Here is a 16479-nt window from a genome sequence, read left to right as displayed (position 1 = left end):
GTGTTGAGAAAAACCAGACATTTTTCTACAAAAGAGGCAAGACAAACCAGTGTAAAAGCTGGAAATTTATTGTTATTTGTGATTAATAAATCAAACTGGTGATGACACCGCCCCGCCTGTGGTACCATTCACCAGTACAAAGTCCTTAACCCAGACAGACGGAGGCATAAGGCAGAGCGCAGGGACACACCAACACTATCCTTGCCAAGCTCCTCCAGCCATGCCTCCACCCCGACCTTTGTACACGCTTTCTTCCTGGGGAAAGTGTCACAACAGTGCAGTCTGGGGGCAACCTGGCCTCTCAACCTTTTCATAGCAAGCAGCTTACAGAATTTATGGAATTCACCTTCTAGTTCCCTTGATTTTATTTGTTTGAACTCGTTTTAGATTATTTTAACATCATAATTTTGGTTAACTGTACAAGAAAGAATACAATGACCTAAGAGAATACTGAACCAGAGTCAGCCGCATATATCACTGACCCTGAAGTTATATTTTAATTGGTCCCGAAGGAATGTATCACCCCAACAGTGTGAGAGTTAGGCAAATAGAACTTCTTTGGGGAAGGAAGAAAGAGGCTATAGGATAGCCAAACTTACTCAAAACTGTTAAAACGGCTCTTTGTTTTCACCAGACTGACACTACTATATGCAGAGAGTCTCCACAGAATCTTGGTTGCCAGTATTACTTAGTTCAGGCTGGCCCAATCCAGAGTAGATTCTGTCTTACCCCTCCCCCACCCCCCTTCTCTGAGGCTCTGAACAGCACAACATTCAACTATTTCTTAATAGAACTAGGCAAACACTTCAGAAACAAGTGGCTCACTAATCATTTTAAATCCAGGTATTGCCTATGAATGAGAAAGCTGATAAACCCAAAAGATAGTTCTACTTTTATATGGCAATTAAAACGGAAACATCAGCACTTTCAGTGAAAGCAACATTCAATCAAACTCAATGCTGCTTAGACACCTATGGGGAGCAGAAAGCCCCGGGCATATGCATTGGAGTATGTTACAGTGCTTCTTCAATCTGAACAAAATAAAGGTAATTTACAGCCATTATGTAAATGTTGAGATATTATTACATTATATTTTCTGTACAATTAAATGTCCCTAAAGAGATAACCAGAATCAGTTTTTCTTTATTTTCAACAAACTGACTAAATGGCACTTCTGCTGAGAGATGTTTATCAAAGGTGCTGTAAGATTCTACACAATTAAGAATCCTTATTTTACTTTTTTGGTTACAGGAATTTTGCTTAGATGATCTAGAAACGCGCAATAATTTGTACTGTATACAAATAAGCAAAATTGTCAGTAGTATAAATCTTACAGCATTATTTGCAAAAATACATGCCAAAGTCACAATAAGCAATACTGTCCCACAAATCATGGAGCGCAAATGATCTGCTTTTTAATGCCTTTATTCTACATAAATTACTACCATAGGGTTATGTTTAAAAAGCAAGTTAGTTGGACAGATGCAGGACAAAAATTTATTCACCCAATTAGAAAAGGTGATATTTTAAAAAAATTACAATAAATGCCAAGTGTTTGATGCATGCAGCAGCCTTAACTGAAAACATTGATTCCCACTGTTCCAAAGATACAGAAAACCTGCACATCTTACTGCACTCCACCTCAGATGCTTCCTATTGGTTTCGTTTATAACAGCACAGAATTCCAATGAAATAAAGCAGGTTATTTTAAAGATTTAAGAGCCGTTATCAAAAATAAATTACATTTTTTTCAGGATACAGAAATGCTGCTATGATGGCTGAGAGCCCAGTAACCTTTCAATCGCTGCGTTGATGTCACCCCCTGTTGCTATCAGTGCTTGCAAGTTTGCTTCTCGGTTCAGAAACCCCATGGCACTGAGCTGTTCCAGCTGCTGCTGGAATCTGACTTCCGGACTCTGCAGCTGTTGAGAGGAGCAAAGAGGCACGTTCTGAGGAAGGCAGGCTATGCTAATGCCGAGTCCCTGTCCAAACACCTCAGCTGCTTTTTAAATGATGCATGCGGGTCTACTGAGCTTTCTTTAAATTACTACCTGTGCCTGGAGATACATCCACCATATTTGGTAATTTATTAAAGAGAATGAACTTATATATTTTATTGAGTAAGTTCATTCTCTTTAATAAGACCAGCTATAACTATTTTATTAAGAAAGTAGATATTTCCAGGTGTTGTTTAGTTTATAATTTATCCTTACATATATAAGTGCATATTTACTTCAAATGAGCAAAATATGATTTAAAATAATTTAGCTATAATTTATAAATATCCATCACATTTAAAAGTTGTTTAGCATTTTATTTTAGAATAGTTTATATCTAAACAACCATGATAAATAGACTATATAATTCTGCCTTTTAAAAAAACCTCATAGCCTGGGGATGAGTGCTTGGGGCCTTGGATTTGATTCCTTGGGGTCCTCCCTTTCCCCTTCTCCTACAAAGGGTAAAATAGGCTTGTTAAATTCCATTGCTTTAAGGCTTGTGAACAAGCAGAAACTCTTTTTAAAGCTCATGCACAGTTAATGCTTTCTCATGTATTGATACTGAATGTACTTCAACTACAGTATACTAACTAGCCTGATGGCAGAATTTTTTAAAAACTTTATCTTATGTGTTTTGCCTGTATGTGCACCATGTGCATGCCTGATGCCCACAGAAGTTAGAAGAGCCCTGAGACTGGATACTGAAGTTACAGACATCTGTGAGCTGCCATGTGGGTGCTGGAATTGGATCTGGAAGCACAGCCAATCCTCTTAAGCACTGAGTAGGTCATTTCTCCAGGCCCCCTTAATGGTAAATTCTTAGTAAAGACAATAAATGCTCACAGGTGCAAGACCATCACTAGGAGTCCACACATGTTAAGTTACTACAAGAAGTGCTGGGGTAGTGGATGAGCTAAAACAGGAAGCCTAGATACAGGTGTTCTGAAACACAGTATGCTTAGGTTCTCCCTGATAAATCCTTATAAAATAAAACTTATTTCAAATGACTTTGAAGAAAGGACTTCAAAACTCTCATTTTATAAGGCTATTTCTAAATACTATGGCATTAGATTGAAGCATTCTCTCCTTTGGTATCTGATATAACAACAAAATTAATTTCTGTAATGCCTGGTTTTAGATTTAATATCCTTGAATAGTACTTTTCATTACCTAAACACTAAATGGCTGCTGCTTTCCTTTTGCCTTTTTTGAAAGTTCTATACTTAAGCTAAATGTAAAATTTGTAAAGAAAAGCATTGTCACCTGAGGATTCACCCCAGCAAGAGCTTGTAGCATTTGCTGGATAAACTGCTGGTGGCCTGGCTCAGTAGCGCCCCCTGTGGGGCTCGTGTTTTCACTAGGTGCAGTGCTAGGTGCGTTGTTTCCTGAAGTGCCTCCAGAATTGCCTGCTGCCCCCAAGCCAGGATTAAACCTAGGGAAAGCACACACATCCCCATCAGCTGATCAACCAGTTACATTTAAACACAGTATTCGCTAAGTTATTTTCTTAAAAGTAAGCCGGTGTAACTTTGAAAACTAAAAGTCAACAACAACCAAAATAAAAGGCAGAACAATATTAATTCTGTAATTCTCAGAGAAATGAACCATTACGAGCTTTCAAATCTTTCCCAAATAAGCCTACCCTGGGATGAGGCCGGGGGCTTCTGTCGCCAAGGTCTGCAAGCCCTGCTGAATCTGCAACAGCGCCTGCATGGCTCTAGGGTTCGACATTGCTGACAGCGTGTCAGGATTCTGCATCTAAGGAAGAAGGACAGACAGTGGTTATCACAGAATTAAAAGCAAGGGAGGTACATTTTTCCAACTTTGCTACATTTTTAAAAGAAAATCTAAAACCTTATTCCCAGACAGCAGTACTCCATATTTCTTCCCAAAATACACACAAACCCTCCTCTTTGACAGCAAAGTCCATACACAAATCATGACTTGACTCGATTGCAAGCCTACCATAAAAGCCATTTTCAGAATGAAGACAATTAAGAGCAATCCCAGAAGCCACATTTCCCCCTACTCCAAAAGAAGAAAAAAAAGAACAAAAACCAAACAAACAAAAAGCCAACCATTTCTAAGCAACTCCAACTGCACGGTTTATTGGATGGTGGTACACTGGTCAAAGTGTGAATGTCTCCTGAGCACACACTGTCTGCTGCTAACTTAACAGTGCTACCAGTCTGCCACCTCAACAACTGCTCCCAAGTGGAGTCAATCCAGGGTCCCATGGCTAGCTTCGTTCCTTTCAAACACCCACACCTGACTGACAAAAGGGGGCGTAGACTACTGCAGCAGACCAAGGACAATCACTGACCGTGGATAACGGCTGCCTGGCCTAACAATCATTTCAGTCAGATATGAACCCTGAGAACTACCAGTTTCCAAAGCACCAACACCACCTTCATGTTTAAACAATACTATGACAATCTTGGGCACTGTGTTTTTAAACCTCCCTGACGTGACATCACTGACAATTTTAACCTTACTATTTATTTCTGGTTTTGAGGAAATGAGGTCTACTCCTTGGAGAACAAGCATTCTACTAATTTGGAAGAAACTGAGACATTACAACAAAACCCAACTTGTGAAGTAAGAGAGGGTAGCTCACTCAAAACTAGTCCAAACTAGTGTATGTGCTACAAGGAAGCACTTCAAGGCTAGCAGAGTGAAGGGAAATGGTCTGTGCTATTAACGAAGCCTTCCAAACCCTAAATCCTCGTGAGCAAGGCAACAGGGCATTAAACACAGTCAGGAGTGACACGGCCAGGAGGGTCAGGCTGGGGTCTGCAAGTGGGTGGAGTCACACACTCCTCTCTCTGCTCTGCTCTATAGTCGGGAAGAAGGCCACGAGCACCATCAACCTTTCAAGCAGATCATTACAAAGACAGCAGCGTCTTTTCTTACTCACTTGTTGGAGGAAAGTTGGGAGCTGTTGTCTCATTTGTTCTTGAAGCTGAGGATTTCCAGCAAATAGGGGATTATTCAGCATCATCTATGGGGCAAGTGTTCAAACAATTTTAACTGGAAATATCTGAAACAAGTAATGTACCTGGTTTAATATTCTACCTTCCTCCAAGTGCCTAAACTGGCACTTCAAAGGGAGGAAGGGAGAACACAGATAAAAAGGGAGCAGGGACGTTCTATCCACAAGGAGCTCAGGGGGAAAGAAAGGAGAAAGGTAGGTAGGTAGGAAGGTAGGAAGGAAAGAAGGCAGCTTCTCTTCACCGAGAATGGTGGATGATGATGACATGCTGGGCCCTAAAAAATGAAAGCAACTGTTTTGTGGTCTTTTCCTTGAACAAAGGTGAACTTCTGCCTTTGGGGGAAAACTGGGAGTGCCAGGCTCGCAGGAAGATAACACTTTTGGCTACACTACAGAATAAAAGAAACATCAATCTGTAAAAGCTTAATATGGCTTGCTTAGAAACCTCAACAGACAAACAGCAAGCACAGAAAACACTCAGATCTGGGGCCACTATTATCTACCTGCCCACATCTAACAGTTGGTATTAAGTCCAGGGTAACCACCAAACAGCAACCAACTTGCCAGAGAAATGGAGCTGCTAGATGAAAACCAGCCCAAACTAGCACCAACAGTCCTCTGGGGAAGTGTTAAAATACCTAAGACCCAAAGATGGAAATGAGACCACCAAGATTAACATCTGGACTCCACCTCCTTAGCGCCACAGCAGAAAAGTGGGATGCCTCCTAACCTTCGAAGTCTGACCAACTAAAAAGCCAGGGCAGTTGTAACAGGACTTGACTGCCTGAAGATACACTCACACAGTCAGCAAACCAGAGACTGTTCAGTTCAAAAGACAGATGGTGTGTCACTTTCCAATGAGTGACTGACAGCCTGTTTACCTGTCCAAAGTCTGGGGAGGAAATGACCTTTGCCCTCAATTAGGTAACCATACTGAAGAACAACTGTATGAAAATCCTGTTTAAAAAAAAAAAAAAGAAAAAGAAAAAGAAAAAAAAAAGAGAGAGCTTTCCCTTCCCTCTTTCAAAGTAGATTATTTAATTTCAACATCACCAAGTAGGAAATAGTTAATGCTTTATGGACACAGATTACTTCCGAGTGAGCAGTAAATAAAGCAGGAGCTGCTCCAAGCCAGGAATGCCTCTTTATTCTTCCAGACAAATGCTGCTTTACTATGAGGTTATTAACCAGTTATCACATTCATTTTTCATTTTAAATTATTCAACTGGTCTGGAAAAAGCTTGTCACAGAAAAATCTTTTCATTTATTATATTTATTATTTCTCCTAACTTACCTGAACCTTCATACCACAATTAAGTTTTTATATTTCAAATTTCAAAAAATAAACTAAAAACTTTAACCATCTGATGCCAGAGCACACTGTAAGTTTTAAAATATTCTCTAATAAGAGACACCACCTAGCATTGTCAGTGTTTTGCTTTAAAGTTAGAAAACAAGTGTGTAAATCAGCCCAAATCCTTTATAAACATAAATTGTACATGAAATATGCTTACTAAAGAAGAATTTTAAGAACAAGATACACATTCAGTGTTGTAACTAAATACACACTTGAAAATACAGGAAAGGATCACTTCACACATTTCTACATCTTAGCTCCCCAAGTGACAAAAGTGGCTCAGGATACATTAACATCAAGCATTTCAGTAATAAAGTCACAAGACCAGCTTTCATAAAAATAGACCCATAACATACATAGTTTAAGATAAAAATTATCCCAAAGCATTATTCTTTAATGATTTGTCATTATGTAAGTTTTCACTGAGGATCCCACCTCAAGGACACCTGCTATATTCTTCTGCCAATGTGGATTCAGAATTTTGAAAATAAAAACCATTTCATCCAGCATAATGAAACAAGGAGCCTTTGGACGTACATAGAGGAGCTATGAAGGAAAGCATTCTAAACCTCTAACCCAGTAGCAACCACTGTGGACGATCACAGTTTACAGCACACCCTCCACAGTTGTTCAGGCCCAGGAGTGGGTGCTGCTCCAGGTGGGACACGACCACCACCCAGAGAGCTGACACCCAAACAACAGACAAACAGGGGGAATGTGATCAGAGCAAGTTCTCCATAAGCTTCATTTTTTTTTTTTTAAAGCACATTGCATCAACAAATAGCAGAAATGAGGTTGTTCTAAGCATGTATGAAATAAAACTGTCCCCAAAGCTGGAGACACAATTTGTCTACATCTCTAGGACCCGGAGAGCCCAGAACAGAACTACTCAACTCACAATACTCTTAAACACGTTTATAAGCTCACCTGTGCAGCAAGGTCAGGGTTCTGGCTTAGTGACTGCATCATGCTTCTCATGTATGGGGCAGCCAGCATGTTCTGCATAAGCTGTGGGTTTTCAGTTATTTGTTGCAACAAGCTTTGCATTCCTGGTGTGTTGAACATACTAGCTAAAATTTTATTTACAAAAACAAAAAAACAAAAACCAGATTAAGACATATTAATATTTTAAAACAATGTACACTGTACTTAAATTTTAGCTACTTAAAGTGGCATTCTCTCTCAGCAATAGGTTCACTTTATGAAGTTTGGTTGCCCACCCATAGTCAACCACAGCTCCCAAATATGGAATGACAACCTTTACAAGTAGACAGCTAAGTTTAAACTGTATGGTTTCTGAGAAGCATGAGAAAATGCTGTCCCACCCTACTCCGTCCCTTTCTCCAGTACACTCGTGCCTAATAAGGGTCTATGACCTGATGAGATCACTTAGCTGTTTTCAGATCAACCCTTATTTTACTTGTCTCCAAGGCATAAGAATTCTGACACTGGCACTTCAGAGTCAACACACACACACACACACACACACACACACACACACACACACACACACACACACACACAAAGCAAGTATGCTTCCTTCAAGTGAAGAGAGAACACTTCTGACATAATACCAAAGGAAAAGAAAATGCCAGTATAGTGCTAACAGAACTATTTAATTCTTCACTTCCATTCTGGTTTTTGAACCTTTATCTGACTTAAAACACTTTTACTATTTCCACTTATCTTTCTAATTTGCTCTAAGTCTTGTGCTTGTGGTGTACCTATATTATCAAGTTTCAAGTTAGTTTTTTCCACACTCTATAGTTCAAAAATATCTTAAAGAGAGTTTGGCAAACTAAAGCCTACAGGACCAATCTGGCTTTCACAACCTGTTTTTTATATAACAAAGAGAACATTGTTTTTACATTTTTAAATGGGTAAGAGGAAAACTTCTAGTGAAGATAAATATCTGTATAAATGAGGAAGTTACTGAAATCCATGCTCAGTGTCTATAAGTTATCATTTTGCAGGAATAATTATGCTGACTATACTGCTAGGTGCTTTTACTCTAGAAGTTCCAAGTCAGTCTGTGGTACATAATGGAGACCCAGTCTCAAAAAATGAAACAACAGTATGGCTCAGTCGTTGGGAATTGGTCCCTATTTCAGAGGACCCAGGCTCAAGTCGCAGGACTCACATGGCAGTTCACAGTGCTAGATGCAATGCCCTCTGCAGGCTTCCTCAGGCACTGCATGCACGTCGTACAGACATACATGCAGGCAAAACACCCATATACATAAAATCATCTTTTAGAAAAGATATTTAAAAAACAAAACAACCCAACCTCAACCAACATTGTCTACTCACAGGAGAACAAAGATCAGAAAAGTTACAAAATGAATGTGAAGTATCTCAGCAGAACTATATTTCTTTGATTATGCTGCAACCAGTTAAATTTTCAAGGAGCATATCAGTAAAGGAGAGTCATGTATCAGCAGTAACTAATTCACAGTTAATTATATCTACATTGTACAGGCAAATGTGTTTAGAGAAAGTAAACACAATCTTTTTGGGGAGAACAGATGCTTTTCTCAGAACTAAGGACAGTGGAGCCAGCATCAATATTAGATTAAAAAAACAGTACTAATGATTCTGAGTAATAGTTTCTTGGTTCCTAAAGGTCAAAAGACATTACCAATGGTGTCCTGTCCTAGGTTATTTAGGGAATCACAAAGTTTACTCCTGGGCTGGAGATCACTCAGAGGTTAAGAGCATTTGTTGCTCTTGGCAGATGTCTCAGGTTCAGTCCTAGCACCCACATGTAACCCTAGGTCCCGGGGACCCACAACTTTCATATATATATACATAAAGTAACATCTTTCATGGAACTGCTCAGGGAGATTGTTTTCAAGGGCACCAAGGATCTAGTGTTGGAGACCAGCCTGAGCTGCAGTGAGTCCTTAAAAACCAACAAAACAACCAAGTGAGAAAATACAACTTCAGTGAGACCTAAAGTAGGGTCTGCTCAAGTAAGCTCCATCTGACACTGACCAAAATATGTGTGGAGAACTACAAGGGTTTAGTTGGGCCAATTTACAAGTCTTATGACTGGCTTACTCATTATAGGCAGGTACCTGAGAAAATACTTAATTGGTGTTATTGAAACAGAAGACCATCAATGATGACCATCACTTACTCCTACAAACTTAATCCGTTAAGGTCTATCTTGTCAGAAACAGCTCAATATCCTGATGTGCCAAAGCATGGATGGTATCTTGGCCGAGGTACAGCAGTGTTTTTATTAGTTCATGGGCGAGATTAATCTTTTTCTAAATAAGAACACCCATTCAATGTTATGAAACCTTCGATAATTTTAGAAATCAGCTTTTGCCAGAAACTGAAGTTTCTCCATGGACTTAGCATGCTAACTCACATTCATTCACTGTAATGAACTAATTTTTTGTTGTTTTTGTTTTTCAAGACAGGGTTTCTCTGTGTATCTCTGGCTGTTCTGAACTAGCTCTGTAGGACAGGATAGCCTTGAACAAAAGAACCTCAAACCACCCACTCAGTTAAGTCCATCCAATAATAAGCTGAGTAGTCAGTTCTCAAAAGACATACAAATACTTGAAAAGGTTCAAACCTTAGGCATCAGGGAAACACAAATTAAACTGATTTGGGATTCCATCTCACTTCAGCTAAAACACAGGCAAGGAAGGATAGAGGGCAAGAGGAGACCTTAGTCACTGCACATGGGATATAAACTTGTGCAGCCACTATGGAAATCAGTGTGGAGGATCCTAAAGAACTGAAAACTGAACCACACATGACCCAGCTACACCATTCTTGGGTATATATCTGAAGGACTCTGAAGTAACATATTGTTGTGTTATTCACAGCAGCCAGGCTAAAGAGCCAGCCTAGGTGTTCACCAACAGACAAACAGATAAGAGAATATGTGAAATACATATGCAATGCAAGTTTATGCAACTGTAAAGAAAACTACCATTTGCAGGAATATGTATGGGAGCAATTAGAAATCCTTATGCTAAGTGAAATGAACCAGACTTAGATACATTTTCTCTCACATGTGGAACTAGACATAAGGCTGAGTACATGTAATAAAAAAGCAGAGGTTGGGTCAACTGGGAGAAGAAAGGAAACCAGTTTGGGAAGATGGGACATGGGGGAGGACGTTGTAGCCTAGTGGCTGTACCCAGCAGGACTGCATAAGAGGTTGATTGGACCACGGGCCTGAGTCTCAGGTGTTTGTAAGGGTCTACACTTGACTGTAACTAGCAAGGGGGAGGTCGTTTGCCCCGCCCCTTGGCATTGTTATAACCAGCCCCTTGGAATAAAGCTCTGTGTCAGTGGATAAGGATCCAGGCCCATCTGAGTCTATCCTGTTTTCTCTCGCCTCTTCATTTCTAACTAAGTCTCTTATCTCTCATTCTTCAAGTGCTGCGGGCCGCAGGAATATATTATAAGAACTCAGCTGGTTATGGCAAAGTCACTACCTGGAGGAATCAGGGAATTCCTCCAGAGGAAGCCAAATCCCAAGGAGTTTTTGGTGTTATTTGGCTTGTTATATATCAGCTGTCTTCTGTTATGAAAATCATGTGTGCCTTCATAGTTTTTCCAATTGACTTTTCCCTAAGAAGGGCTAACAGTGTGGACTGATCACTCTCTGGACATACACAATCCAGGTATTTGGAGAACAGCCTCAGGAAAGGCTTTCTCTGGAATCAGATATCTCCCTTGGCCACTTTCAAGGACTAGCAGTAATAACAGTCCACATGCAAGTCTCCTGATTTAAGGCAAATTCCACAAGGAGACACCACCTAGGTCAGGTGGACGTTAAGTAATAGCTTTACACAATTCAGCTCAGACCCTCCTTTCTTACAGTCTTACTAACTTTATTGACCGCTAACTCCTTACCTAACCGCTTCTAGGAATATTTAGATAACCTTCTGCGCTGACAGCTATGCTCAGCCAGAAGCCCAGTTCAAGTCTCCCTGTAATTATCATCATTGGCAGCATCCGGCTAGGTCCATCCCCGGATGGAGGAAAGTACCTTATCAGAGATACCTCTGTACTCTCTAAGAACAGACTTAAGCATCCAGACTACCTGTTTGAGAAGGCCTGGCGGATGTGCCAATAAGCCTTACTTCCTCCTTTCCCAAACCTTACCTCCAGTTCCAGATCTCCCTTTAACTATCACCAGAGGCATCTAGCTGTACACAGGTTGCCTAGCAACTGAGCACACTTTCCCCCACCCTGCAGAAAAAACGGCAGATAGCTTGGACAGATAGGAGCCACAGGAAAAAAGAAGGCAGTTTTATTTTCTCCCATTGACCTAGCAACTTATAGATTCTTAACATTTTCTACTAATCACGTTTAAGATTATAGTTGAGCACATAAGAGCCCTCTTCTTAGATATTACCTGAATTCAGCCTTTAGTTAATTCATTTCCCTTTGGGGTTGCAAATGATAATTAATGGATATTGCCTCTCAATGTGATTCTTATCACCCCTCCGTTTGACCCTGGAAGCCTGGCTTTATATACCAGGACTTCCAGGGCACGGAGAGTCGGAGAAGAGAAAAGAGAGTGGAAGAACTAGATGGGTAAGAACTTGAGAGGAACAAACTGAGATGGGGAAGAACTAGGTTGTAGGGCTAGAAGAGAGTACCAGAGGAACGAGATGGAACATGAGGAAGAGCCAGATGAGGAAGAACAAGATGAGGAAGAGCCAGATGAGAGAGAAGGAGACGGGAGAGGAGCTGATAGGGGAAAGAACTAGATAGATGAGAACCTAGAAGGGACAGAACTAGATGAAGGAATTAAGATAGAACCTAGAGGGGACAGTAGATAAATATAGAGAAATCAGGCAAGTAAGGAGCTAGACATGAGAGCAGAATAGAAGCTGTGTAGAGAGAGAACTATCACAGAATAATAAAGTGTATGGACTAAGGAGTCTCGTGTACATAGATTCATTTCTTTTCATCAAAGATTAATTATCAGCTGGTTGTAGATTCTTCCTGGACCCTGGGAGGGGACTATCGAGGGGCTGGACCCCCATAGTCCCCGATATTCAAGAGTCCCTGGGGGTAAATAAATGTAGGGGCTGGTCCACCACAGGAGGATAGAAGGGAAGGGGAACAAATAAAATGTATAATGATTCATATGCACAAAGCTGTCATTGTGAAATCCAATTTTTTTTGTTTGTTTTTGTTTTTTGAAACAGGATTTCTCTGTGCAACCCTGGCTATTCTGGAACTCACTCTACAGACAGGGCTGACCTGGAACTCAGAGATTCACCTGCCTCTGCCTCCTGAGTGCTGGGATTAAAGGTGTGCACCACCACGCATGGCAACCCAATGCTTTTTATGCTAATCTAGAAATATTAAATTAACCTCCTTCCCCCACAGATCTCATACCTCACAATGAAAGGTTCTGGTTCATGAGGTCTGACATTAAGACCCAGAACCTTGGCTTTTGAGGGTGGGAATCAGTCACTGTTAACCTAGCCTGGTCCCGTACTTCCATATTCAAGTAGTCTCCCTATCTCAGTCTCCCAAGTAGCTGGACTATGGACCTGAGCCTGGCTGCAAAAACCTGCTAGTTAACACATCTGGCAGTTGCTCTACTTCAGCTCAGTTGGGCTCGGCCTTTAGACTCAATTTTGAGAATCCACAGGTATAGATCAAAAGACCAACTAAAACTCAGGAAATGAAAACAATTTCTCTTGACACTATCTTATTAGGATGTGTGATCACAAAACTGCTTTAGAAATCTTCAGTAACACTCTTACTGACAATGCACAATTAACAATCATGTATGTAAAATTTCCTTCAGGAAAAAAAAAAATCTTTCACATAACAATGGGAATGAACCCAGGAAGGAAGCATCTAATTAAAAGACCCACAAACAAAATGTTAATTAAGTGAAAAGCAACCAAGACCTGAGCATGTCAATACTCAGATTCCAGCCTTCACAAAATATGGCCGGCCTCAAAAAAAAGACGCACATACCAACAGTACTGAAAATTTGGTTAAAAAAGCACAGAGCAAAAGGATCCCACCACCAGCAATTACCTACGGGTGTGAAGTCAAGACCAATCTTTTCAGAGTAATATGGACATATCCTTATCTCTGACTATGTCAACTCTGGAGCCTTAGTTCACACACATCATCCCTCACACTCATTCCAACTCAGCAGATGTCACAATTTTCAAGTCTTTTCTGGCCTCTGCTAAGATCCAACACATAGTGCTTTCACCTTATCTGGGAATCTCAATTTTGTTTTCCAAGCTCCATGCCTAATTTGTATGGCTCTACATCTCTACAAAGTATAGAAAAACTAGGTTAAAGGGGGGCGGGGAGGGGGAAATACACATGTGGTAATGAAGCCATATACCCCTAGAAGGAAATACCTTTCAGCAAAACAAATCAGAGATATACACAGTATAAATGGATTTCAAAATGAGTACAGACAGACACAAAAGAACTACACACTGTGTAGTCTATTTCTATGAATTCCTAGAGCTAAAGATGGCTGTCTCAGAGAAAGAAAGAATGAAGCAAGAGATGGAAATGTTTGAATTAGTGTGGCAACAACTTAGGTGTCAGACATCTAAATCTGCATTTTTATACCTTGTATTTAACAATAACAGTATAATCATGGTAATAATAAGGGCAATTGTTTTACTTCATCAGTAAGTTAATATGTGGCTTATTTTCCTTTTTTGTTTTTAGTCACTCAGCCATTACTTCATGTCCTAGGTTACTCAAATGACTTCAGAATCAAGTTCCTTTCATTAATTCTGACTCCCCCGAATATATTAGTATTTTTATGTAACTGTGACAAAATATTGGACATAAGACAATTTAAAAGAGGAATTTATTATGGCTTATGGTTTTGAAGACACCAGTCCACAACAGCATGGAAATTGTGGCAAACAAAGCACTGGAGTTCATATCATGGCAGCCAAGCAGCAGGGAAGGGGCATCCTAGGACTCACCTCTAGTAACCTACCCATCTCCTACAGTTTCTAATACCTTCCAAAATAGTGCCAGCAGCTGAGGCTTTAACACATGAACCTGTGAGGAATGTTTCATTCCAAACCATAGTACTCAATCCATGCTCTTCGAATAGTAGCCAGGATAATTTCATTATCATCTTAAAATACGTTATTCTTCTGTTTAAAAATTTCCCAGGAATGAGCTCTGGAGATCTTTTGTATAACATGGTGACTACATACACTTAATCATTTCACAACAAATACACAGATCAGAACATGTTGTAGGGGCTAGAGATAGAGCTGTGATTAAGAGAGAGTTAAAAAAAAAAAAAAAAAAAAAAGCCGGGCGGTGGTGGCGCACGCCTTTAATCCCAGTACTCGGGAGGCAGAGCCAGGTGGATCTCTGTGAGTTCGAGGCCAGCCTGGTCTCCAAAGCGAGTACCAGGAAAGGCGCAAAGCTACACAGAGAAACCCTGTCTCGAAAAAAAAAAAAAAAAAAAAAAAGAGAGAGTTTACTGCTCTTGCAGAAAACTTGTGTTTAATTCCCAGCACCCACATGATGACTTGCAACCATCTATAGTTCTAGAGGACCCAACACCCTTTTCTGATTTCCATGGGCTACTGTATACACACACACTATAAGAGATAAATATTTAAAACAAATGTTATACCTCATAGATACATATACAATTTAAAAATTCTATCCTTCAAACAATCCCAAAAGCCTGCAACAAAGAATCTTCATAAGAGGGATGCACATGAATGATAGACAGTATCAGCAATAGTTTCATTATATCAATGCAAGGCCACATACCTCCTGCTCCAGGCACCAGGCCTGGCCCTGAGGCGCTCTGCCCAGCGGGGGTACTGGTGGCACCCCCAGCAGAGCCACTCACAGTGCTGGTGGTGCTACCAGTAGCTGGTGAACTCTGAGAAGTCTGCGGAGCCCATGGGTTGGGTAGTGGATCTCTATTTTCTGTTCGAGAAGGCTGACTTCCTTCACCAGAGGAAGTACTGCTCACTAAGGAAGCAAATGGATTACCACCAAACTGAAAGAAAAGAAATATTAACAAACACGTAGTTATTTTTCAATGAAGCCACATTCTCCACATATTGGTCCCTCAATCACAGACATCTGTGTTAGACATGAACAACTCTTAGGCCCGAGTCTTGGAATAAATGGATCACCTGCTCTTGTGCAGCACTCAGCATAGGCTCCTGAATATCTGTATACATGCGTCGTAAAGCATTGTAGCCCCCAGGAATGCTTTCTAGGTTGCTCAAGGCTCGGTCCTGGTTTCTCATCATTTCCTGCATCATTGCTGGATTTCTGGCAAGTTCCAATGTCTAAGAAAGAAATCTCCATTTTAAAAAAAGGCACTGAAATATCGTTTAACTAGCTAAGTTTATGAGAAGCCACTGACTTGGACTAGCTCCTGTACCAGGCCACAGAAAACTGAATGGAGCCACTGGTGCTAAGTGCCAGGTAGTCAAACTGAACTTTTAAAACAGTCAGCATCCTAACTGTTGGGAAAGTGACTGTCGCACTTGCTGCCTGTCTCTGCTTTCCCCACCTGTTTTCTGCCTGCCAGGAAGCCCAACTCATTTGTCCAGTTCACAGAAACACTAACTCTATTTTATAGGACAAGGTGTCATCGAATTCTAGCATCATAAAAGCCAATTCAGAGTTTTAAACCAAATTTCTTATAACATTTAAATTGGGAAAGCACTTCTTAACTCACAAGAGATCCTCTTGCCTCTGCCTCCCAAGTGTTGGGATTAAAGCCATGCACCACCATGACCAACCTAAATGTTTTTACTGAAAAATTTTTTTCTGGCAGTGTTTTCCCCTCTCCCAAAACTGTTTTGTTTTTATTGTGTGAGGGAGGAGCAGGGCACTGACATCATCTCTCCATCCTGCATTCTAAGAACCTTCTCTTGGACCCCCAACACTGAGGAGAAATGGGCATGGAAGGTTTGTCCTCTACAGTGTTTTTTAAAAGAATTTTCAAGCATAGCAGAAAATTCAGAGTTCAAACAGACCCAAATAATATTTGTGTTTTGCTGACTTTCCTTAAACAATGGTTGGAATGCTCTTTAACTTAGGACATACACAATGCAATCTCTGAAACCACAGAAAGTAACATATAGTGTGTGTGTGTGTGT

At 40.4% G+C, this 16479-nt stretch overlaps 1 protein-coding gene across 2 annotated transcripts in view; it reads right to left on the bottom strand.

The window, feature by feature from the left end:
• Nucleotides 1-52: 52 nt before the first annotated feature.
• Ubqln1 (ubiquilin 1) overlaps nucleotides 53-16479 on the bottom strand; it is a 38417-nt gene continuing 21990 nt past the window's right edge. The window contains exons 5-11 of one of the 2 annotated variants that reach the window (XM_052727517.1): nucleotides 15502-15660; nucleotides 15128-15362; nucleotides 7277-7419; nucleotides 4918-5001; nucleotides 3643-3758; nucleotides 3264-3432; nucleotides 53-1922 (exon numbers count right to left, since the gene is read on the bottom strand). In XM_052727517.1, coding sequence (XP_052583477.1) covers nucleotides 1770-1922; nucleotides 3264-3432; nucleotides 3643-3758; nucleotides 4918-5001; nucleotides 7277-7419; nucleotides 15128-15362; nucleotides 15502-15660 — 1059 coding nt within the window. In that variant the 3' untranslated portion in view covers nucleotides 53-1769. The remainder of the gene's footprint in view (nucleotides 1923-3263; nucleotides 3433-3642; nucleotides 3759-4917; nucleotides 5002-7276; nucleotides 7420-15127; nucleotides 15363-15501; nucleotides 15661-16479) is intronic. The other variant, XM_052727518.1, reaches the window with a different exon arrangement.

The sequence above is a fragment of the Peromyscus californicus genome, unplaced genomic scaffold, assembly GCF_007827085.1.
Source record: "Peromyscus californicus insignis strain IS unplaced genomic scaffold, ASM782708v3 Scaffold_8__1_contigs__length_139910024, whole genome shotgun sequence".
NCBI lineage: Eukaryota > Metazoa > Chordata > Mammalia > Rodentia > Cricetidae > Peromyscus > Peromyscus californicus.
This window is presented reverse-complemented; position numbering and strand designations above follow the sequence as displayed.